The 25842-nt window shown below is 34.3% G+C and overlaps 2 protein-coding genes across 2 annotated transcripts in view; one reads left to right on the top strand and one right to left on the bottom strand.

Annotated features, from left to right (window-relative positions):
• The window catches only part of LOC123661183 (kinesin-like protein KIF15), a 32770-nt gene extending 27813 nt beyond the window's left edge, over nt 1-4957 (top strand). Inside the window, exons 14-18 of the mRNA XM_045596168.1 lie at nt 175-297; nt 652-795; nt 2937-3124; nt 4324-4456; nt 4713-4957. Of these exons, the coding sequence (XP_045452124.1) occupies nt 175-297; nt 652-795; nt 2937-3124; nt 4324-4456; nt 4713-4853 (729 nt within the window). The 3' untranslated portion in view covers nt 4854-4957. The remainder of the gene's footprint in view (nt 1-174; nt 298-651; nt 796-2936; nt 3125-4323; nt 4457-4712) is intronic.
• Nucleotides 4958-6019: 1062 nt separating this feature from the next.
• LOC123661181 overlaps nt 6020-25842 on the bottom strand; it is a 28637-nt gene continuing 8814 nt past the window's right edge. The window contains exons 2-3 of the mRNA XM_045596167.1: nt 11586-14143; nt 6020-6134 (exon numbers count right to left, since the gene is read on the bottom strand). Coding sequence (XP_045452123.1) covers nt 6020-6134; nt 11586-14143 — 2673 coding nt within the window. The remainder of the gene's footprint in view (nt 6135-11585; nt 14144-25842) is intronic.

The following is a 25842-nucleotide window of genomic DNA, read 5'->3' as shown; positions in this document are numbered from 1 at the left end:
GTTCAAGTAAATATTAGATCAGTAGTTTTGCTTCAGCCTGTAATATCCTAGTGCTGGGCATAGGCCTCTTTCCCCATGTAGGAGAAGGATCAGAGTTTAATCCACCACGCTGCTCCAATGCGGGTTGGCGGATCAACAGTTATAAAGCTGATATTATATCGAAGATTTCCTCAGGCGGACACCACCCGGCTAGCGGGCTTACTCACCGAAGTAGAGTTCGCGGAGGCTCGCGCGGACTTCGAGCGACGCATCGCTCTCTGTCATGATAAGTTCAACAGACAGGAGGCTGTGTGGATGGTAACTATACTAATGTGATTTTTTAAAATTTGTTATTTTTTTAACGCTTGGGAAAATAAACAATATAGTTTTTTAAACTAAATGAACAAAACTTTGAATTGAATCAAAAAGCTTTTCACTTATTACGAAACTTATGCCGTGCGTCTGCAGGTAGAAAGCTTTACAAAATACAGGAGAGGGGTGGTTTAAGATTCTAAGGTTTCATTGTGAAGACATGTTGGCCCAGTAGTGGGACATGTACAGGCGTTTCAGCCCAACAATATCAAAATTGAGACGTCTATCAACAGTTGCGTAAGAATATACAAAAAATAAGATAATACGAATCGTTGATGTAGTCTAATAAATTTTCCTCAGGCGGCGATAAAAGATCTCACAAAGATAACAGATAACAAAGCGGAGTTAGTTGATCTACTGTCCGCTCGCGACGAGGCTGAGAAGTATCTCCAACTTCTGGACGAGAAGATACAAGTGCTGGCTGCAGTGCTAGGAGAGCCTAAGGTTTGATTCATCCAAAACTACTGTATTTAAACAAAATCAAAATCAAAAACAGCCTTATGAATAAGGCTCCAAGAGCACTTTCGAATCATCATTTTATAAATTAAAACTTTAAAAATAAATTATTATATTTGTAGAAGTAAAGCTACCACCGATACGGAATGTAGATTCTGCAGAGAAGAATCGGCAAGAAACTCCGCAGTTACTCTTTTGAAAAATAACATATAAACTGTGTTTTAGTACAAAATAATTAACATGTTGCATAAAATGTAGCGTCACTGAGTCCACGCAATAGAATAGATCGAAGATTACTTCTGTGTATGAAATAACTACATAAAAAGCTATGTATCTGTCTATACCTACGCATACAACTTCCAAACAATTGCACTAAATTCGCTAACGGTTGTTTTTTATTGTGATCGTTATTGTCAGGACAAAGTTTTCATACAAGAAAATTGAAAATCGATATGAAAATAAAATATCCATATTCATTTAGCTCGGGTAGGATTGTATTAGATGTAGTAGGATTGTATAGAATGATAAAGATGAGTGGATTTAGTGACGCTGTATTCCATGCAAGATATCCCCAATTTTTTATTATTAGAGTTTTGGAGTTTACTCCTTTCATATAAGGCCCCCGGTAAGAAAATGTGAGGAGTAAAACTAAACGAATGACTTGGTTACGTTTATTTGATTCGTTTGTTTACCATTTGATATGGTATTAATCTTTTTCTTAAACTAGTAAGCCTTTTTGTGTGTTGTATGGCTACAGCACCAAAGAATATAGCCACACCATCTCTTCCCGTGGGTGTCGTAAGAGGCGACTAAGGGATAACAAGGTTCCGCTACCACCTTGGAACTTAAAAAGCCGACCAGTGGCGGGACAACCATCTAACCGGTTTTGAAACACACAGGCCGAAGACGGGCAGCAGCGTCTTCGGTGCGACAAAGCCAGCCCTGCGGTCACCAACCCGCCTGCCCAGCGTGGTGACTATGGGCAACACACATGAGTTCACACCATTTTTGGCGCGAACTTGTGGAGGCCTATGTCCAGCAGTGGACTGCGATAGGCTGGAATGATGATGTTGATGATGATGATGATGATGGAGTAAGCCTTTTTTGTGCTTATTTAGACAGTCAATCTGAAGGAGTAAACTCCTGTCGCGCGTCGGAGCTGACACACACTTTTTTTTCTAAAAAGAGTAACTGTGGAGTGTCTCGCCGATTCTTCCCTGCAAAATCTACATTCTGAACTACTCGCTAGGTAGCTTCACTGAAAAGTGAAAACCATAACTAATGTTGAATTGTCGATTGTAATTAGGATATAATGTGACTGACGTTTTCAGCCTTGCTGTTAAACGTCATTTAATTGAAATAGAAAAAAAAAACATACTTAAAATGAAATAAAATTTTGGATTTTTCTCGCGGTTTATTGTGTTTTTAGATGCCCGACGTTTCGGATACTTTAAGGGAACCTTGATCACGGGAGGACTAAAAAAATATATCCAAAATCCGAGAAAGTTGTTTCATTATAATGAATGAAATTCACGAAAACATTAGAAAACTATGGCATAATTAAAATTTTGATTTGTAAAATGACGATTTAAAGGTGCTTTGGAAACTTAACACGCTTCAACTTGTAATATCCTACTACTGGGCATAGGCCTCTTTCCTCATGTAGGAGAAAGATCAAAGCTTAATCCACCACGCTGCTACAATGCGGGTTGGCGGATATATTCACTACTATGAGTTAACGATCGCTATCAGGTGTCCATGATAACAACCGGGACCGACGGCTTAACGTGCTCTCCGAGGCACGGTGGGGAGACCCACAAGGACTGCACAAACACCCAGACCACGGCAAACACCTGTATGGCCAATACAAATGTTTGTCATGTGCGGGGATCGAACCCGCAACCGCCAGCGCAACGGGTCCATCCATGGCTGTGACCGTTGCGCCAACGCGGCGTTGATATTGGTGTTGGTGCATCTTCAGTGCGACAAAAGCAGACCTGCGGTCAACTGCCTAGCGTGGAGACTACGGGTAACACACATGAGTTCACGCATTTTTAGCGCGAACTTGTGGAGGCCCATGTCCAGCAGTGGACTGCAATAGGCTGGAATGATGATATTGGCCTAGCCAGGCGGCGTTGCTAAGGCGGCAGTTGGCGGTGGGCGCCGTCTGTGCAGCGTGCGGGGCGGCCGCCAGCATGGAGGCGCGCGAGGCCGCGGCCGGCGCGCCGCCGCCGCTGCCCGCCCTGCGCCCGCCCGCAGACCAGCCCTCACTGCCTTGCATCGCGGACTGGGTAGCACCACAGCCGGAGGAGAAGAGGTGGGCTACGACTACTACCACTACTACGTCTTTTTCACGTTTGGGGATTGGGTCGGCAACGCGCTTGCGATGCTTCTGGTGTTGCATGTGTATATAAGCTACGGTAATCGCTTACCATCAGGTGAGCCGTACGCTTGTTTGCCGACCTAGTGACATTAAAAAAAAAACATAGGGTCCACCGAATTGGCGCAAAATATCCCGGTCTCCTACGTTTGCCAACACACAGTCTCCACTCTCACACGTCGGTTCCAGCGACCATCCATCCCGCAACACAGGTGATCAGCCCACTGCCACTTCAAATTGTTAATTCTGTAGATTATATCGGTTACTTTCGTCCTCTCACTGATAATCTCATTTCTGATCATATCTTTGAGCCCAAGCATAGCCCGTTTCGTGGCACGTTGAGTGACCTTATGCTTTTGGACTAGTCCCTTTGGCAGAGTCAACGTCTCAGCACTTTATGTGTTTATATGTATGAAAACAGATGTATTCGATAGCTTTTTAATACTGGGGTTTTGGTCTTCTAAAGACCATGGACCAAAGAGATAATGTTGATTAAGGTTTTTTTTTTGTTTTTTGAGCTTTGAACGTTTTATTAAAAATTTCCTTTTTATGTTTAGAAAACGGAAAAATATTAAAAGCTAATGACTGCTAAAGGTACAACTGTAAAAACTCGAGTCGAATCTTCTCAGTACAATTTTATGAGCTTGCAATTTTTCGCCTACCAATCCAAAAAGTTATTCCGGCATTCGAGGCCTAATAGATCATACTTACCTAGAAGTTGACCTAAAATTTTTAATTTTTTTTATATAACTAGGTCAGCAAAAAAGCTTACGGCTCGTCTGATGTTAAGGGATTACCGTCGCTTATAGATAGATGCCTGCACCACCAGAAGCATCGCAAATATTGCAGACCCTATCCCCAATTCCCCCCAGGAGCTCTGGCCACCTTACTCAGCACCGGGACGCAACACTGCTTGAAAACAGTATTATTGAGCTGTGATCATCTTAAGGTCGTGGTACTACCCCAGTCAAGCTGCTCCAGAGAAAAATACGTTCGATGTCTTGTTCTTGTTATAGTTAAATCGTAGTCATTTAGTCCATTCCTTACCTTATTCATATAGCCAGTGATGTTTGTATTGCAATCTCGACTCGTCAGAATTCGCAGTTACATAAAATTGATTGTAATCATGTTTACAGGCACATTTGTCATCGCTGGTGTGGCGGCTCTCACACTCGTATAACTGAGGCTACGACTAAGGAACGCGCCCCTCCTGCTGCGTTGGAAACTGTCGCCACAAGGAAATATACGGGCTACGGTGACGATGGACGGGTAAAGTTTTTGAAATTGAAAAAAGCATTGAATGAAACCACTTACACTAGATACGATTCTACTGAAATCGGTCAAAAGCAGTTATTTTAAGTTCACTAAATTCCTCTCCAATGCCTAAACTATTTGACAGGTTTTTTTATATAGCTTTTAAATGGTGAATAGTATAATAAGTTAAATTTAAGGCATCTTTCTGGTATCCAACCAAAAAAAATTTGTATTGCTATATTTGAAGTTATAATGGTGTGTGTTTTATCAGTTGTACATGATGGAAGAGAAATTAGAACCGTGTCTTGAGTGTAATCAATTGAGCTCAGACATGCAGCCGGCTCAAGAGCTCGGCGCAGACTGCGGCGCCGGGGACTCCCCGTCTCCCCACTCTAATACACCGATGCAGTAGTTTTGATAATTTACATGACTCTTGAGATTTTTTATAATTATGTAATGTTCTTTGTTATTTGAAATAATGATTTTTCTATCAAATAAAAATAAACTGTTTAAATTTTAAAAATTTATTGGTAAAATAAATAAATAATTTACATCATCATTACGAAAGCGTATTTACATCTTACGGAAGCGGACTAAAATAATTTAAATAAATATATTATGAACGACTTAAAATTACTTTAAATAGTTTAAACATTAAAATTATTTACTAAAAAAATACATTGAACGAAATAAGAAACGCAAACTTTGGATAATAATTAAAATAAATCTAGTTTTCGTAAGCCATTTCATAGTAAAAGTTTTGAATAGGATGTAAGGAGTTTTTACAACTGGTAACACGACGGCGGTTATTTTTAAATTCTAGGAACGACATTCAATATGGCTGACAATGTTTTTGTATAATTTTTTCTTTCTCTTATCGACTATTTGAGTAATATTAGGAAACGTTATTCCCAGATAGAATTCTGGTGTACTATTGTTCTCTCTTACAAACTCTCAACGATCACAAATGTATTTAATAATTTAAATCTTAAAATATTTGCTAAGCCATTTCAATTGATATTCACCTAAGACTTTGATACTTTATTTTCCACTGACTCAAAGACTTAGTATCTGTGTTTTGTCTACATATTGCATTAAAACGGCCTCGCTATTCACACTAAAGTTCAGTATATACTACAAATACTTAAGATTTGTCTTCCTAATGTTATGTTAACAGGTCAACCAATACACTATCCATTTTTAAAACGTATACATCACACTGAGCACTCTTGATACTTATATTTATTAAAAGTGTAATTAATTAATTATTAGTAATTATATTTTATAACTACTATTAATGTTAAAGTTTATTACTATTATATAGGTAATTATCATTTCTGATCCCTAAAACAATTTAATATTTGTAAAAGTAAGATTTGAAATTAACATTTTTAAGCAACGCTATCCATAATTTTTACAAAACTGTTTACGTAAACTGTTTACATTGTTCCACGAATGAGCATAACAACAAAACCTCTATGGTCATGTAGCTCATCTATGTTTAATTTTAAAAGTAAAGTGACTAAAGGTTCCAGTGCTCAGTGTGTCTAAAATGATTTATAGTGGTGGGGTTTGTTTCTATCGCCGTGAGTCGCAGTGGAACCTGTTACAGTCGTGGTCCCTGCTGGCCGCCATCACGTCACCCAGTTGGTGGGCGACGGCGGCTGCGTTGGCGCTGTTACCGCGGGAAATCCTGGAAATATAACATTATAGTTTTATCACTTATTGTGAGGAGAATTATTATTGCGTTTTAGAGGATGGTCGAAGTTTTTGTAAAATGTACTCTATAATGTCTAGATTGTGTGAAATGTTACAAACACACACATTTCAGCCTATCGCAGTCAACTGCTGGACATAGGCCTTCACAAGTTCGCGCCAAAAAAGGCGTGAACTCATGTGTTTTGGCCATAGTCACCACCCTGGGCGGGTTGGTGACCGCAGAGTTGGCTTTGTCGCACCGAAGACGCTGCTGGCCGTCTTCGGTCTGTGTATTTTAAAACCAGCAGTCGGGTGGTTACCCCGTCATCGCCATCGGTCGGCTTTTTAAGTTCCAAGGTGGTAGTTTAACTGTGTTATCCTTTAGTCGCCTCTCACGACACCCACGGGAAGAGAGGGGGTTGCTATATTCTTTACTGTCGTAGTCAGTCAGTGTGAAATGTTAAATGTATATTTTTTAAATGTTCTTTTTACGTCGTTTGAACGAGACAGACAATTCACAAGACAGGACAACTGTGTGATTAGATAGTACATAATAGTTCTTTTTTACTAGTACTCTGCACCCGTGCGAAGCCGAGTGGACGGCTAATTTAAAATAAAATAAGAGTAGGTAATGAGTTTTATCCTCATTCGATCGTTCGCTGGTAGAAACGTAGCGAAACATTTCCAAGGAATGATGAAAGTAAGGAAGATCGTTTCCCGTTGAGAGTTCACGTTTCTACGAATCAGTTGCATAGTTTAATTGCGCATTTATACTTGTTTTAAACATTTTTATGACTCTTACTCGATCTACTTACAGTTTTATAACTTTATTAGTTCCTAATAATGTTATTTATTGTGAGATTTACACTCGAACAAGTAATAAATTGTTAAAAACAAAATAATTACGTCCAAAGTAAATTTTATGTGTCCGCTTGAGTGTAATTAGTGTTAAAAATAGATGTATTTTAAGTTTATGTCTTTATGTAATGTATGTAAATATAATTTTGTGTTTTTGAAGTAATAATGTTTTTTAACAATCTCTCTAATTTTTTTCGATGCTTTTTTATAGGTTGCAAATAATAAAAGTAATATATGAACACAATAACGAATGAAGAAATAAAAAATTATAACAGTCACATTAGTTAATATAGTTTAAAGTTTTAATGTTATTCTTTTCGCAACTATTGTTTTATAATTTTAATTTTTTTGTTGATTTTTTAATTTGGGCGAGGGATCGTAATGATGAATGTCCAAAATTATAAGAAAGTTCTTATGAACATGCGTTAGGCCGAAAAAATTAGGATCATGTACACATAACGAAGATAAATGATGTGTTCAAAATAGTTATAGCAGTTAATTTAGTTCACATGTTATGTTCATCACCGCTCACGCACAAAGAATTATAAGATATAATAATTCAGTAATCTTCCTACTATAAATACTATAAATGTGAAAGTTTTTCTGGATGTTTGTTATTTAATCAAGACTGAACGACTGAACGGATCTGGAATTTGACATATAGGCATTGTATATTTTTAAAAATGTACGATTCCTATTTGATAGATTTATTTGTGTTTATACAAAGAAAGGGATGGACACGATTAACTGTATATTTGCAGTTTATGGTTCAGAGTGATAAGCTTTTTATTGTCTGGCCGCAGAAGCCTTGACTGACACAACGCAGTTAGCTCTCCGCTCCACGGCTGTGAGTTCAATTCCCTTTGATTCTAGCTCTTTGAAACATAGATATCAAGATACTGAGCTTGAAATAAACGACCGTGTATGTATTTTAAAAGTATTGAATTTAGGTATATTAAAATTTCTACTCGTTCAAAGTCGCGGGCAGCATGTAATATATGATAAATAGTTTGTTTCCTCTGGCTCCGGCAGAATGTGGTCGGATCACTTTCACTCGTGTCCGTTATGTAACACTGTGACGAGCACTCGGCGATTTGGCGGCAACCAGTCTACTGACCACATCATAGACAATTGTAAGTTTTTTTAACGAAAATTTTGACACGTGGTTTTCGAATATATTTTCAGAACGATCATACTACGATTTTTTTAGATGTTTCTCGTAAGTTTGGAAAAAATTGAAATTTGGAAAAAAAAGTATCATCACTCTATAGATAAGTAGTTATTCGTATATGAACGTGACATTTAAGTATAAAAAAGTTTTTTACGTGAAAATTAAAAAAAATGATTATTTTTTTTATTGATTTTACGTTTTTTTTAAATCCTGTACGCGAATTAGTAATTTATGTTTATATATATTATATCTTTTTTTGAGATTGCCGGTAAAGGCAGGATGCGAACTTATTGAGGCATATGTCCAGTAGGACTGCAATAGACTGAACTGAATGATTGACGACTTAATTTTTATTTTTATTTTTAATACAGTATCAATTTCTAATTAAAAAAGTAACCTTTAATTTATATGATGAAATATTAAAGTAATTTCCATGATACAACATGAAAATAAACTGTTTCCCAATCTTACAAGAAGTACGAAAATACTAATTCTTATTTATTTTATGCCTAATACACCCTCTTTTTGCTATAACTATTCACTTCAGGTAATTTTCTTAGAGGCAAGGAAGATTACTCTTTCAAGGATAAGATCGTCTTTTGTAAATTTCGTTTCGTTTCGTTTTCGTTTTGTTTCTTTAAGAATATGATTAAAATATTTGTATTATAAAACAATTTTTGTTTGAAAAATGCGAACACAAGTTGTTCGTAATACTTCTAAGCTTCGTCACATTAATATTGACAACTGTACGAGTACCTGCCAGTGGCGTCAACGTGGACGGTAAAAACAGTAATTAAAAAGTTAATTAAAGATATAATTTCATTACATATAATTATATATCAATTACACATAACTTAATTATACTCATAGTCAAATTACACAATATTTTAAACCTGATGTATATTATTTAACTGTCGGTTTTATAACGAGCTTTCACCTACACAGCGATAAGTATACAGTAAAAAATGTATATATTATATAATAATGTAGTAATATTATACCTACATATATACCTCATATGTACCTATGTATATAACATATAGCTACAAAATAAAATGAACACTGCTATTTAAGTGCCAACATATCATTATCTTTGGGCCTAAGATCGTCTGGACTCTGGAAGAGATTGCTATTAGCGAGTTGTATTGCCATTCAGTGATCATTTTTTTTAAAGCAAATAAGTGAAACTTTAAATACATTTTTAAAGTGTTTACTTGCTATTTTATAATGTAAAATTATAGTTAATGGGGAGCGACTGCTTTGAAATGTACAATTATAAGCTTTACAGACACTTTTTAAAAATTGTAAATAGCGTCCATAATAAGAAAAAAATAGTAAGTAGTTTATGAATACAGAATGATTTTTTAATATCCGAAAAAAACTATAGATCCACAATAGGTATAAATAAATAAAAAAGTGTGTTTACTTGTGTGCGCACGTAAGAAGTTATACTTCATTGGCTAGCTAACTTCACGTTGCTAACTCCTTCTTCGTTGACTTTTTCGTAACAGTGTGCGCGCGCATCGTAAAAATTGACTCTCCCCTACTCACCTACTCTAATTTTTCTCTAACACGCCAAAAGAAGTATAACTTCAAAAATCTCTTACACGCAAAGGGTCGTATATTTCAAACGATCACAAAGTCTATTTTAGTCAACAGCTGACCAAGGACTAATATAAATATTCAAATTTTTAAGTAAATGTAATCCAAAGGTTGTGGGTTTGTTTTCTGGCCGAATTCTGGGTGTAACAATTGTATCTATTTATATTTAAAAAAAAATTGACTGTTTGTAAAGGTGGTTCACGGACGATAGTTTAACGTGACAACGTCATAACAAAACATCTCCACGGACGCATAGGCCAGAGTGGAAGAGAGATGCGGCGCAAGCGTACAATGAGCGTAAAGGAACAATGAATCATCCTTCAGCCGATATAGTGATATATGACACGAGAATTTTTCATATAAGATATGTATAATGCTGTTATATAATATGTGCTGTGTGGCTACGGCACTAAAGAATTTAGCCACCCCCTCTCTTCCCGTGGGTGTCGTAAGAGGCGACTAAGGGATAACAAGGTTCCACAACCACCTTGGAACTTAAGAAGCCGACCGATGGCGGGATAACCATCCAACTGCTGGCTTTGAAATACACAGATCGAAGACGGGCAGCAGCGTCTTCGGTGCGACAAAGCCAGCCCTGCGGTCACCAACCCGCCTGCCCAGCGTGGTGACTATGGGCAAAACACATGAGTTCACGTTATTTTTGGCGTAAACTTGTGGAGGCCTATATCCAGCAGTGGACTGTATAGGCTGTAATGATGATGTATAATTCGTATGCAAAATATATTTAGTGTAATTATGGCCTGTGTGAATTTTTGATAGCCTTATGACATTTGCGGTTATTAGCAAATTTTCAAAATTTAACATTTATCTCTTCTTTAAAAAAATATTGTTGAGAAAGTTAACAGATTCTTATTTATTTTGAACTAGCTGACCCGTAAGACATTGTCTTGTCTCAACTATGAATATTGAAGTCGAATTGGTATAATTAATTTAAAAAATTTTTAAACAAAAAAGTATTTTTACATTCTCTTTGACAATATTTGCAGCACGCATTCTGTCAATTCTACGTCAAATGTCATAAGGTTATATTAAAAAAGTTTATATTGTCCAAAGCGCTAAGATAGATTAGAAATAATTTTTATATGATGGTAAATTTTCTTATTTTTTTCTTTCGTTTAATTTTCGTGACGGTGTGCGCGCGCATCGTAAAAGTTTACTCTCATCAGTTTTTACTAACGCGCCAAAAGAAATATAACTTCAAAAAATACCTTCAAAGATTGTCTATTCCTTTTAGTCGAATGACTTATCACTTTTTTTAGATTATAGTCTTCATACGTCATAATATAGATTGCTAATGTATAAAATCTCGATTTATTTGATATTGATATAATAACTATTATACATTTTCACGTTTCTTAATTTCGAAAGTTATTATAATGTTGAGAGATTTTGTCGTATCATGTTCGTTAGGAAAGTGTTATGTGATGCGTTGCATAACACTCTTCTACAAGTGTATTGTTCACCTGGTGGTCAGTGTCAACTGACCTATAGAAAGCTGGGTGAATGCACCCGGAAACACTCGAATATAGCCTTGGCTTAATGTTCACATCCATCAAGGGATACTTCGATGGTATCAGTTTAAAAGCAACCGTGAATCAATGTAAAATGTCAAGCATTTATTTATTGTTATTAATATTCTGTATTGTTAACTATTTCTGTACTATGACAGACACTATGCGTCTTGTGTTATTTTTAAAAACATTACAAATATAATGCTCCCTAATAAAGATAGAATCGCTAAAATCAGTTTAATAGTTTTATAATCTATGGGTGGTCATATCAATTTATACTTACATTTTAAGAAGAGATTCCATTTTCTTCTCCATCGCAAACAAGGAATCCGAAGACTGAGAAGTTAAGACTTTACAGAACGTGAATTTGGCGCATTGGGAGTCTCTCCAATCCGTCTGTTTCACGAGGTCCAATGCTGCTGACGTCAGGCTCGAGCTAGTCGGGTTTCTGTCCAAATGTTGCAAGTCATCTGGCATTTCATATCCCAAAGCTTTTTTGACGCTACGCCTTTGTCTCACGAAAATATTTTTGTAAGGTTGATAGAAGCTCACTGCGTCTCTTTTCGCTCGGCCACTTTCAACACTGTCTGGCGACATCACAACGTAGACGTTCTCACTTGGCATTTTGTAATTATCATCGTAATACTTCTGGCTGCTTAATATTTTCCTATCGATGTCATAGGGAGCGTTACTTAAAGCTCTTTTATGTTCTTTTTCAATTTCGTCAATAGTGTCATCGTCATTGGCACTACGCATTATATTTACATCTAGCAGACGTCCAACGGCCACGGCTCCTAATCCAAGAGCAGCTCCTCCAGCCATAAGACCTAGAGCTGGTAACATTGCAGGTGCTCCTGATGCTGCTGCCGCTACACCGATCTTGTCTTGAGCATATCTCTGACTTTCTAAGGAGTTGGACGGGTAAAAGCCTAAGTTATGTGATATTTTATGAGTAGCTTCAACAAGAGGATCGAGGACTGGTTGCGTTACTTTTGCGATTGGATCTATAAGAGGCCTTGTGAACTGGTGCACAGTTTCACTGGCGGTGTTTATCGTATCTTTCATTGTATCCGTAAATCTTTGCCATAATGACGGTTCAGGAACTCGTTTCACGAAGCCATAACCGTACGGGTATCTGTTGTGGGAATGGTCATAATATGAAAACTTGTTATATTCATCTTCATAGTATCTGTTAGCATTTGGACCATTGTTCTGACTGCGTTGCTGGTTGTAACCATTTATTGGTTCCATTGGGTAAGGGTGAGCGCTCTTTGGCACATTTGTGTAATATTTGACTTTGCGATCCTTGTCGTGATTTTCAACAGTATCGCGTGTAGCCTTCGCAGGTTGAACTCCTAGTTCTGGATGAGCGTACTGGAGTACTGGATTTCTGACACTTTCATCGAAACCTGGTTTGGCATTTTTCGGCGTGTACATAACAGAATTCGGGAAATTTACTTCTCCTGGATGTTGCAACATACGTCTTTGAATGTGACTTTCGGCATACTCTAAGTCGCCCATGTGTGCTCGAGAGCTGCGTCCACTAAAGTAATCCCGTTTCAATTCTTGTTCGTTAATCTGCTTAATATATTCAATAAGTTTGGAATTTGCGACTTTAGAGTTGTCTGCTTTCGTGAACGGTCCGTAACCATTTTTAAAGTATTGATTTTCTTTTTTAGGTTTGTAGGTGTATGTAGAAGGTATGAAGTCGTCATTTTCAAATTTTATGTTATCGAATTTTGTGAAGGGTCCATCTTTCTGTTCAAAATTATCGTCTTTGGTAAATGGTCCCAGATTTTGTGATGGTTCAATAGCAGATATGTCTGGGTAAACGTCGGCTTCGGGTATAGCCTTCGGTGGAGTGTAACCTTCAGGATAGGGCACCAATTCTCCGTTCACAACTCTAGCATTTCTCCAAGTTTTTTTATCAGATTCATCATCGGGCACTCTAATACCTTGTATTTCCGGTATTCCATCCTCACCAAGAGTCAATATAGATCTGCCACGTTTGTTAAGATACTTTTCAAAAGCTTTTTTGAAATACATAGAGTCAGAACTCACCATTACTGGGTCAGGTACATTTAATACTTTTTCGTTATCATCAGAAACTTTTGTACTTACTACTTCTATGTACACTGGGTTTCTATCATTCTTAATAACAGGATTGTGTGGGTCGAATCTGTAGCTTTTGATAGGGCTGTTATAATCCTTGAAGCTAGCTGATGTTATATAAACTCTCTTGTTCTCCGTCTTTTTGTCGTTATCATACGTGGGATAATAATGTGACGTTTCCGGATCCGCTTCCGGCTTTTTCCCATCTTCCTGGATATGAGATTCTGGATAAACAGAAACGGGTGACCAATTACCATATTCTGCTTTTACATCAGCGAAATCTTCGTGTTTATTTCTGTTTATATAGTAATCGAATCCAGCTAGGTCGCTACTAACTGAATTAAAATGTAGTTTCCTTTGGTCCCTTATTTCTGTCTTATTTTTATTTTCGTCTGTGTTATTGACTCTGGCTGTCGTTAGTGTTGATTTTATAGGTATCGTAGTCGGGGCCGGGGTAGTGCTACTACCGTATGTAGTTGACTTTGAGTCTTTTTTCTTAACTATTAATTGAGTTAAGTGGCCCGACTTGGTTCTCACGTTAAGAGTCTGAGTTTCGTGAGGGTTCAGACTTCTTGAGACCTTTAATTCGGTCCGTGTTGTCCGTGATGGTAGGATGGTTGTTCGGATCGTCTTGATGGTTGTGGTATTCTCACTGGGTTCTGCTCCTGTACTGACTGCGCAGAACAGCCACAGGATGGCACATATCCGTATTGGGCCTACGGGAGCCATCTGAAACAAAGATAACCAAAATCATTTATAACACTCATTTTTTAAATTTTAAAAACATAAAATCTCATAAATAGGTCTTGGTAATATATAAAATCTTTGTTACGTCACACTATTGATACTTCCTATTATTAGAACACTAAATATTTGGTTTCGAAATCTTTGAATTAAATTTAAATTAAATTAAAATTAAAAACTCATCTGTGAAATAACTTATTATTACGACAAGTAACAAACAACATCTGAAAAAATATGTGAATAACACGAGTACAAAAATGGATTGTGAAAATTAAATAATTCACTTAAGTCCATAATCGGAATATGCACCACAGTACCTTACAAGACCTTCCGCAAAGTTCCTTCAAAGTCCCTAAATAGAGTAAGTATATAGTTAGTAGTAAGGGTTTGCACCCTCATGTCAATAATTATGTTTGATTACAAATGACAATAATCGACTGCAATTACATCGATAAGTAAAACAACGTAGGTAAACAAAAAAAAAAATTCAAGTAAATAAAGCGCACTATTAAAGAAAACAGAAAACTTTTTGGATCTCGATTAAAATAAAATGGCCATTCGATGAGAAAAAGAATCATCGGTCCACCCAGTGAAAAGATATGAGGTAACACATAAAATATACCGTCGAATTGAGAACATACTCCTTTTTTGTAGTCGGTTAAAAATGAGCAAAATCAGAAATAATTAAAATCTGCTGTTAGTGGGTCGATCGCTGATGTCACAAGCCTGTCATTATGCAAGGTGAAATAGTCGGTGGCCATGATTTATGCGACGTATTATCAAACCGGCTTTGACATAATCTTGATTATCCTAATATCATATTTATGCACAAACTTTCTTCCAATCTAAATGACAGAAAGGGTCATTCTCACGGCATTAGCATTTAGCTGACGCTCGAAAATTATTTATACTGATTTGTAAAGGCATTAATCAATTTAATTAAGTTATTACTTAATTTGTTTTGATTTGATTAATAATTTTTTCGGTTAATTTTATTCGGTTTTTATGACTATAATAATTTTACGAAAATTATGTAACTTTATAATGGGATTAGTAATGATTTCATTTATGTTTAATCACTATAGCATTGTGTGATGATTTTGTCATTTCAATTATTACTTACAGTTTAGTAAATGTGTTTTTGTAAAATATTTAAGAATATATTATAACATTTCTCTTAAAATATAATCATTCAGATAGGATCGTAAATAGTCAGCTCAACGTGTAATGGAAAGGGTACGCTTGGGGTATCTCTCAAACATAGGATCAGAAATGAGACTATCCGCGAAAGAACGAAAGTAACCGACATAGCCCACAGAATTAGCAAGTTGAAGTGGTAGTGGGCTGGTCAACTGTGTCGCAGGACCGATAGCCACTGGAGCAGACGTGTCTTGGAGTGGAGACCGCGTTTTGGCAAATGCAGTGTGGGATGGTACAGGACCGGGATGTTTGGCGCGAACTTGGGCAGGCCTATGTGATATGTCTAGCAGTGGACTACAATAGGATAAAATAGGTGTATTGCAGGTATTGCAGTTATAGTTCACACTAGCTATGACGCGAGGCTTTACCCGTATAACTTCGTATTTCAAGAAAATATAGTAAAAAGTTGTAATCTATATATCACTCTAAAACTTTAGCTATCTACGTATCAAGTTTTATTGCTAACATCTCAGTAGTCTTATGTGAATAACAAAAATCGATTGAAATTTTCGCATTTATAATATCAGTAAAATCATTATTATTTCCTATGTATGTAATATAACATAAACCAAAGGAGATTGTTAATGGATACTGGAATAAGTTAGTTTACTTTAAAAAATTAAAATTTAATGAAATCTCAACGTGTTATTATAATTACTTAATAATACACAACTATATTAAATAATATATGTATACGATTACAAGTCATTGCATCGTCATAAGCGCGATTAATTTCAATTTATTGAAAGTTTTATTTTTAGAAAACACATCTTATATTATTTTAATATTATTTTATTCTATTAAAATTATGTAGCAAAAATGCTAAATAATGTTTTATAATAATATAACTTAAAATGTTTAATTGTAAACCTATAGTTTTTACGTGAAAATTGTAATGTAGCAACTACTGTTTGTCCAAATGAACTAAATAAATAATGACATGTAAGAGAAAACGAAGGTTTTAAACAAATTTCAAAAATGAGTAGTGAAAATAGCGTATAATTTGATATTAGAAGTAAATCGATTTCAGGTGAAAGTGATTCAAATAGCTTGAGAATTTTAACCGTTCTTGTGTTTTAAACGTAACGAAATGATTAACTCTGGTTTTATTATTTGTCATTAACGTTTATGAGAGAATACATAATGTTTTTGTGCATTATATAAGTATGAAGCTACGGTAAGCGAGCACGTGCTGTGTACTCAAATGGTAAACAATTTGAGTGTTGAAAAACTCAAAAACGAGTGTGCTTTAGACCACAAGACTGAAGTAAAATTTTCTATCTTCACTAATTTATATCTCCCTCTTAACTTCCGTTCACCTCACCCGATCACACTTTTCGTAACGCTCTCGTCATGCATTCACCAGCTTACTTCCCAAGTCAAACGTGGGTAGAGAAGTTTTACAAAGATCATGTTTAAATCCTAGGTATATGAAATGCTGCCGAAGAGGCTGATTGATGTTATAAGAAATAGAGGAAGACGTAGGTACTTATTACTAAAGTAATAAATTAAAAATAACATGTTTTGATTTTTATTTTGTATAGCTAAGTGTGTATATAATAGCTATCTCTTTCTAATCTTTGTTTGTATGCATTGAGTAGCATGGTAAAGTCAGTGTTCTAAAGTTTTGTAACACCAAGATTTACACCTTTCAATAACTAACAATAAGATGTGGTAGCAAAATCAACACAACATTTAAAATTTATTACGTTATAACATTAGGTACACTTAGGATATCTATAAAATCAAAAGCGTGAAATGTAGTGTTCGACGAGTGAATGCTAAACGAAACTGTCACTATCAGCGACTGTCGCTTACGAAGTTACGACAGTCATCGCGATACGAATGTTGATTTTAGGCATTCCAATGGAAAAAGTGAAGTTTCTTTTAGAAACATTGAACAACTGACAGTTTATTTATTTATTTATTTAGTCATGTATATTGTTTTCGCAAGCGGTCGCAGATTTTTTGAATAAAAATTTTTTTTTATTATTTTTTATTTTTTTAATTTTTTTTTATTTTTTTTTTAATTTTTTATTTTTTTTTTATTTTTTTTTAATTTTTTTTTAATTTTTCTTTTTTTTTGAATTTAAACTTCTTTACGCACGCTTGACTTAGCGAGTAAGCTGGTGGCGTGATGAGAACGTTACGAAAAGTGTGACCGAGTGAGGTGAATGGAACAAGAGAGAGGTGCGAGCACACATATACTTTCTTTCTTTCTCTCATAGCCAGTTACGTTTCATATATCTAAGACAGTGCAGGCCTATTGTGCAGAAGTTTTACTTCAGTCGTGTGGTCTAAAGCACACTCGTTTTTTTTAGTAAATTTAACAAGTTAAATAAGATTATTCTTGGTCCGCTAAGGAGAAAGATTCCTTATGTTAAATATTCACTGTGTTATTAAATTTTGACAAGGCGGTTTGACGGTTTCGTCCGCATTGAGTGTAATCCAGATATCCTGTTTCTGATTGCTACTTTACTTCTATGAATGTTTTGAACCTTTGGACCTTTCTTAAGGAACTTTATTACTATATGAATAAACAACTGTCAAACTACAGTATTACACAAAAGCATTATTTATGAGCATAAGCATGTTCAAACAGACATATAGGTACTAACCGTTTTAGATAAATATTGCTGTTTTATTTTTAAATAATATTTTTGACAATAAATAAATATTAATAATAAATAAAATAAATTCTTACTGCTTTCTTTTACCAGTAACTTTAAATGGAGTATTGTAAGCTGTACTGTCAAAGCGAACACTTTTACATTGTGTTCAATAATAGGTAATCAATTCTGATGATAATAGACACGTAATGATAATAACGTCAATAAATCAATTAAAATATTCTCTAATTGTTTACGATTTAAAATTTTAATATGTAAGCTAGTCACGATATAGCTTAAGTTTACTTATAGGTTACCTGATTCTTAATTCAGTCATTGACACTGTTAAAATGTTCGTTACCTATGAAAATTTAAATACGTCTGGTATTTTTAAAATACACAAATTACAGAATTTGTATGTTATAATTAACAATTGTATGTTATCGGCAGTTTTAAGTTTATGTAAGACATGTGCCCTGCGGTTTCACATCCGTAATTTAAAAAAAAATAGCTCATCTAACACTGCAAGAATTTTTCGAACCGGACCAGTAGTTCCTGAGATTAGCGCGTTCATGCAAAACAAACAAACAAAATCTTCAGCTTTATAATAGATTAATCACGAAAATTTTGTTATTACAGTACACAATAGTAATATTAATCCCAGGGCGCCAAACATATGGCCTGCTTATATAGCGATCTGCACGTTTGCATCACCAAGAGCATTTCGAGCGTATTGCTTTGCCTGAACCCACTATCAACACATCGAATCCTCAGAAGCTTTGGCTACCTTACAGGAACACAACACTGCTTGAAAGCAGTATTATTTAGCTGCGATCTTCTGTAAGATCGAGGTCCTACCCCAGTCGGGCTGTTCTAAGTTTTATTTTCTCCTGTGTTATATATACCTCTTGTTCTTGAACTACTTGTGCTATTTATTCATCTGATCGTTACGCTGTGTATTAATTTAAGCCTATGTTACATTTTCACAAACGGCTAATAAAGGCAATTTGTTTAAGTGTTCGGCACGCTGTTACTAGAGCGCGGAAAATCGTAGACATTGAGATCTTATTTAGATTAGCTTTACGGCTTTACGAACACAATTTAACACCAATGTCGATGTTTTAATTGTTTAAAACATGTTAATTTTCAATTTTATGTAATACTAGCTTTCTGTCTAAGGAATCGCCGCGCGAATTACGTCATACTATTTCTAATTAATATTCTCAGCCTACGTCATTAAGTTACAGCGTAGCATTCTGCTGGCAAAAATAATTTTTAGTAGTTTTTCAATTTATTCCGCGGAAACATAAAAAATTTAATCTCTTAAGTAGTAATCTTATATTATATAAAATTCTCGTGTCACAATGTTAGTTAACATACTCCTCCGAAATGGCTGGACCGATTTTTATGAAATTTTATGTACATATCGGGTAGGTCTGAGAATCGGCCATCATCTATTTTTCATACCCCCAAGTTATAAGGAGGGGGGGATTAAGGGGGTTAATGACATATATGGTAAAACAACGTTTGCGGGGTCAGCTAGTATTAGTATAGAAGTAAAGATTTATAATTTGATTTTAAAAAAATTAGGAAAATCTTGAAAGCTTTTTTTACGTATATAATCGTTTAGCTGAAGTTTTCAATAAAAAACCATTAATATAATAATTATTATTTTCTATTTTTCTCTTTGTAGTTTGTAATATGTATGAGTTTGTTATTAAGAGTTTTTTTAATTTTTTTTTTGATAAAGCAATTATTCCTTAAATGAAACTGTCCTTTGCCAAACAACACTCAGCATATAATTGTAACCATTTTTGTAAAATCTATAATAGTGTACGTAGTTATGCAATTATGCATGCACCCCAGCCCTCCGTGCCTCCGTCTTAGATTAACTAACTGTTCCGCTGACTTAGCATTGCCTTTTGTCTCAAGAAAAAGTTTGACTACGTTTTGTAAGTTGTCCCACTAAATAAATAAATAATAAAACGCACACGCAGACACAGCATAAAGTAAGTAAATATATAATCGCGTTTGTCTATTACCTTGCTTAATTTACTCAACAGTTCATTTATATGTTAATTACGTTTTACTATTAATTATATACATAATTAAGTCTATATACATACATTATAATATGCCTATGTATTTAAATAATATAATATTCGACTACTACTTTGGTGTGGTTTGAAACGATTCTGCTTTCCACTCCTGTACTTCGATTCCCACTCCGAGTAGGTATATGTTGTGCGAAAAATGCGCGGATGGAGGAGTATGAAATTTCGCAGACTTATAATTTATACTCGTATAGAGGATGAGTGGAGAATGCTAATATTTTTTCTAATTATGCATAAAAATACATTAAATAAAAAAAAAAAACATTACACACTACCATTTATTTGACTTACACACGCATATATGTATTATACTCTTTTGTATGTCTTTACCAATAACACCAGCCATTGTTACTAAGGCATGAAGTTACATTAGTAGCAGAGTGTGTGTATGTTACATACATTTAATATGTAATAGTATGTGTAATGTAGGTCGTTACATCTTTTATTTTCTCTTTTCATCGTTTCCTCGTGTCTGCGTGCGCGCGGTGGAAAACGTTTTCACGCATAACGGTTAGAAATTGTGACCTAATTGTTTTATTGTCACTCGGCTTTACGTGTTAATACATGTTTAGATATATTGCTAATAATTGTTAGCCGTTTTACTTTTCCTATTTTTTTTTTATTTCTGCTTGATTGCTATAGACAATAAATAGCATACAAATATTTATGTTATAAGATTGATTTTTTTTAAATTACATTACATTACATTAGGTAGGTTAATTACAGGTTTTCAATATGAATTTCAGAATAAGTTAATAATATTTTCGTAATAAACAATACCTCAAAAATATTTAATGAGTCGAAAATTTTAACAATCCTAGTAATACCTATATTGTAAATGTCCGTTTATTGTAAAATATTATTTAACATTATATATTATTTTATTTTTACATAAAATTACCATTTCAATGTAATTATAATTAATTCAAATATAATTTCATCATTGCGTAAATGCCTAGAGGTAACAGGAAACTATTTAATCATAAATAAATAATTATAAATAATATCACAACTAATTAATTATAAATGAAATTTAAATTTAATTATACAGTATTACTTAACACAACTTATGTTTTTTTTTTTATAAAATTTAATAAAAAAAATACTTGCAAATAATTGTAATTCTGTAACTTATATGTCGTTGTATGTAATTAGATTTCCCCGAGTGCGAGGTCAACGGCCTGGCCACCATGAAAGTAAAATCGATGCACAAACGCGGTGTCCAAGAGATTTATTCAATGGAACTGGATATGGCCAACTGGAAACGCAGCCACATACGGCGTGCGTGGAAAATACGTGTGACGTACAGAGTTACTGGTTTTCTAGTTCTCTATGTGGTTAATTTTTTTTTATACTGCTCCTAATGATATTTGAATAAACGATTTTTTTTATATATTAATTGTTGTTTTTCTAAACAGATTAAAAATATTGCGATTAATTTAAACGCAAGTTTGGATGGATTTAAGTTAGTCAATCATTCTAGAACAGACGTAAGGATCAGAATAAACTTTTTCTAAGTAAGGTCAGGAATAGGACAAGGCTCTATTCATCCCATGAAAATGTACATTTCCCTTGGGTTAGATTGATTGATTCAACCTTGTAATGTCCCATACTGCTGTGCAATTTGGCCTCTTTCTACATGTAGGAGACATAGAATGACATAGGCTCATTTAAAACCTTAAAAATGCACGGTTTATGGGATGTCATGGGATGCCGGGGATACCATGGGTTTAAGTAAAATTTCTATAAGTGCATGATAAATATTTCGACGCGAACGAAATCGCCGTCAACAGCTATGTATAGCATTTTCCTTATCAACATTCACGAAGTACCAGGGTAACATGTTTAATTAGGCTGTCGCACGACGCGTCCAAAGCGATTTGCTTACATTCAATTTTAGACTTTATTCCGATCATAATATGGTTTAATTTAAATCGAATCGACACGTTATTCGTGACAGATGTACGTATTCTGCATTTAAAATGTTATTTGTGCAATAATGCAGTTGCAACATCTACTTGAAAATGCTTTGAGTTACTCGTGACATTTACAGAATACGGTCTCAGGGCTGGTCGGAATTGTAATTACGAGTTTTCGTTATATGCAAACTATATACATGCAAAAAGTTTTATAGATAGTATTATAAAATGTATTTATTAAGTTGTGAAATAAAAAAAATGGCAAGATTGTATGGCTTCATTAAAGAGTTTGGAATACCTGAGTAATAAGAATATTGACGTTTTTAGGAGTACTTGTTTAGTCTTTCCCGATTTTTCTCAGCATAATCGATATTAGAATCTAAGTGCATTCCGAATTTGTTGGATTATCGTATTGACCGAATAAATAAAAATCAATAGTTTATTAAACATTATACATACTAAAAAAATAATAATCAATAAATAAAAATAAACAAACAAAGTATATTATTATAAGTCTATTCTATGCAAAACGAAGATGCTGTATGAAAGCCCACTCGAATAAAAAAATTTAACAATATTTTTTTGATTTCTGTGACTAATAATTTTTTTTAAAAAACAAAAAAAAAAAAACAAAATTATAAGTGCATTTCTTTTTACTGTATAGGTATTAGTTATTGACGAAAAATAGTTATGTTTATAAAAAAAACACATGATGTCGAGACCTATACACACAGGATACAAAGACGGTTAAATTGTAGTACTGCAGTATAATGATCTTGTTTATAATAAAGATAGGAGTGGTAAGGGCGTAGCTATAAGCCGGGTAAATGTCAAAGTAGATTATTTTATCTCGTTCACGATATCTCGAACAGATTTAGTGCGAGTTGGAAATTGATCAACAATAAATCTATTAAAAGTAAAAGATGAAATTATAATATGTTACTTAAATATTTATTAGAAATATTCGAGATCATATTGTATATAAAAGTCAGTAAAATACTATAGGCACAGTATTCGTAAATAATATTTGCAGATTTCTCTATAATACAAAATTTAAATTTTACTGTTTTTTTGCGACCATCTGCATTAGTAACAGTGTGTTATTTTATAGTCTATATTTCACAGTAACGAAATTTATTATAAATCAAAATTGATTACAATTAAACATATAAATAAAATAAATAAATATCTTATATCACATGGTCGTTTGTTCCTACGGCCAGCGACTTAATGCTTGTGTTACAGGTAACAGCCGGCTGATATACCTTTTAAAAAAAATATATAAAAATAATACAAATAAACACAAATATTAACACCCTGTCTCAGGTGGGAATCAAATACACAACACGCGCAGATGAAGGTATAGGCTTTCATATTACTTTGACAATAATCTTTTCAAACAAATATTAACTCTTTATCACCGAAAACAAACTTTCCTACACATACACACATACTACAATACAGCACATCTACATATACTACACATTCCATAGCAAATATAATCTTAGAAACAAGCCATTGTGTTATGGGGCCAAGGTTCCGTCGTGTTATGCCCATATGTAAGCAGACACAGCGTCTCGACGCCGCGTCGTCCAAGAACGGACCTTACATAACCAAAACGAATTTATGAAAGGCATTACGATAGTAATTACCGTATTATATAAAGAGTCACATCTAATAGATGAATTACACGCACGCAATTGTACAAAACAATTAAGAAAACGATATTAAATTAAAGATAGTGTGGTTGTGTTTAGGCACTATTTTATAATTTCATGTTTTGGCATCTTAGAAAGTCTTTTTAATTTTGTCGTGTTGTACGACTGTCAAATTTTATATGCTATAATTTTTATTTGTTTAAGTATTGTAAAATAAAAACCGATCGATAAATTAGTGTTGAAGCATTAGTAATATTAAATATTTCTTTTTATAAATTATTTTAATTATTATTTTTAAGGTGGGCGTAGTTTTTTTACTCATTATTTAAATTAGTGGGAAAGCCCTTTTTCTTTATGAATAAAATTTTCTTAAAAAGTATCTATATTTTGTTATAGCATTAGATTTTATTTATTTGTATTTTTAAACAATATTTCAGAAAATTAAATAATTTTTTAAAACAAATTAAACATCCATGATTTTATAAAGATATGAATTCATAAAGGTATTTAACATTGAAATCAAGCAATGCGTTACGGCAGTCGGGTCGTAGCTCGAGAGAAAGTGTTGCGTCATGTTACGAGCGACGAAAGGGAATGCTCGGATGATATTATATATTAGCACTTTTTTGTTGAGTATGTTTATAAAGGTATTTTCTAACATACTAACTGGTAACTTTGACTTCGTCTACATTTCTTATATGTGTATAATATTTTTGAATTCCACTACAATTGCTTATTGAGTAACAAACACCACTTCTAACTACAATCAACGTGGCCATTTTCTTTTTCGGTTGAAACTGGGATATCAGATTCTATTTATAACTAAGAGGTTTTATTTATTTATCAATCGCCTTCAAAAAAAAAAGGATTCTCAATTTGCCTGTCATTTTGATGTGTGTTACTTTATAACTTTTTACTTGGTGTTTTGATGATTTTTTTTTATTCAAAAGCTGCTCTTTTATCATACCTTGCTGTTATCAAACTCCAAATTTCACCACTTAAATAAATAAAAATTGTGGCCCGTTTCGATTAACGGGACAATTTTGCGTCTTCGGGGACACCGGAACACAACCGAAAAACATCATACACACATGGTCACATTAAGTTAACTACTACAGATACTAATTTTTTTTGTCATTTCTTCCAAACAGAACATAAAACCGTAGATTATAGCTTTCAAGTACTTGTACCTTGAAACTCAAAAAGCCGATCGGTGGCGGGATAACCATCCAACTGCTGGCTTTGAAATACACAGGCCGAAGACGGGCAGCAGCGTCTTCGGTGCGACAAAGCCAGGCCTGCGGTCACCAACCCGCCTGCCCAGCGTGGTGACTATGGGCAAAACACATGAGTTCACGCCATTTTTGGCGCGATCTTTTAACGGCCTATGTGCAGCAGTGGACTGTATTAGGCTGAAGTAATTATGATGATGATGAATTATATAAAAAAATAATAACCTAATTATATTTGAAGTAAGGCTAGCGCTCATTTTGAATATAATTATATTAGAAGTATAATACTTAACGTTTATAAATACAGTAACTGCGGAGTTTCTTGCCGATTCTTCTCTGCAGAATCTACATTTCGAATCGGTGGTAGCTTTACTTTTACAAAAATAATAATTTATTTTTAAAGTTTTAATTTGTAAAATGACAATTCGAAAGTGTCTTGGAGCCTATTTGAATAAAGCTGTCTTTAATTTTGATTTTAATTCCTGTGACCAATATAAAAGTCAGCTTACCAAATCTACAAGCTTAAAATTAAAGACCCAGTCTACCATAAGATTCGTATAGGAAAGTAGATCATTCGCTGTACAACAGATGTTTATTGAACCATTTTAGTAAAATCAATTTATTTTGCGCAATGGAAATGCTAGAATGTTCTGGTTTAATGGTGCGAGAAGTTGTCTTAACGTTGTCGATTTCGATTCCCGATTGAAGATATTGGTATTTGTATAAATATTTATTTATTATATCCTGGTAGGTTTCCCCACCGTACTGTAGATGTTACTTGGCTACCTCTTGTTCTTATGCTTTTAGATATTGGTTCTCCTGGTAAATACAATATCTGCCAACTCCCAATATAGTATGAGTACAATAGTTTTCGTATGATGGCTTGAGGGCTTTTTCAAGCAGTCAGTCAAATTTATAAGGTACGTCAGGAAGGATTTGTATTCTTAATTTT

This window comes from Melitaea cinxia, chromosome 16 (genome assembly GCF_905220565.1).
Source record: "Melitaea cinxia chromosome 16, ilMelCinx1.1, whole genome shotgun sequence".
NCBI lineage: Eukaryota > Metazoa > Arthropoda > Insecta > Lepidoptera > Nymphalidae > Melitaea > Melitaea cinxia.
Note: the sequence above shows the minus strand (reverse complement) of the source record. Positions and strands in the feature narration are given on the sequence as shown.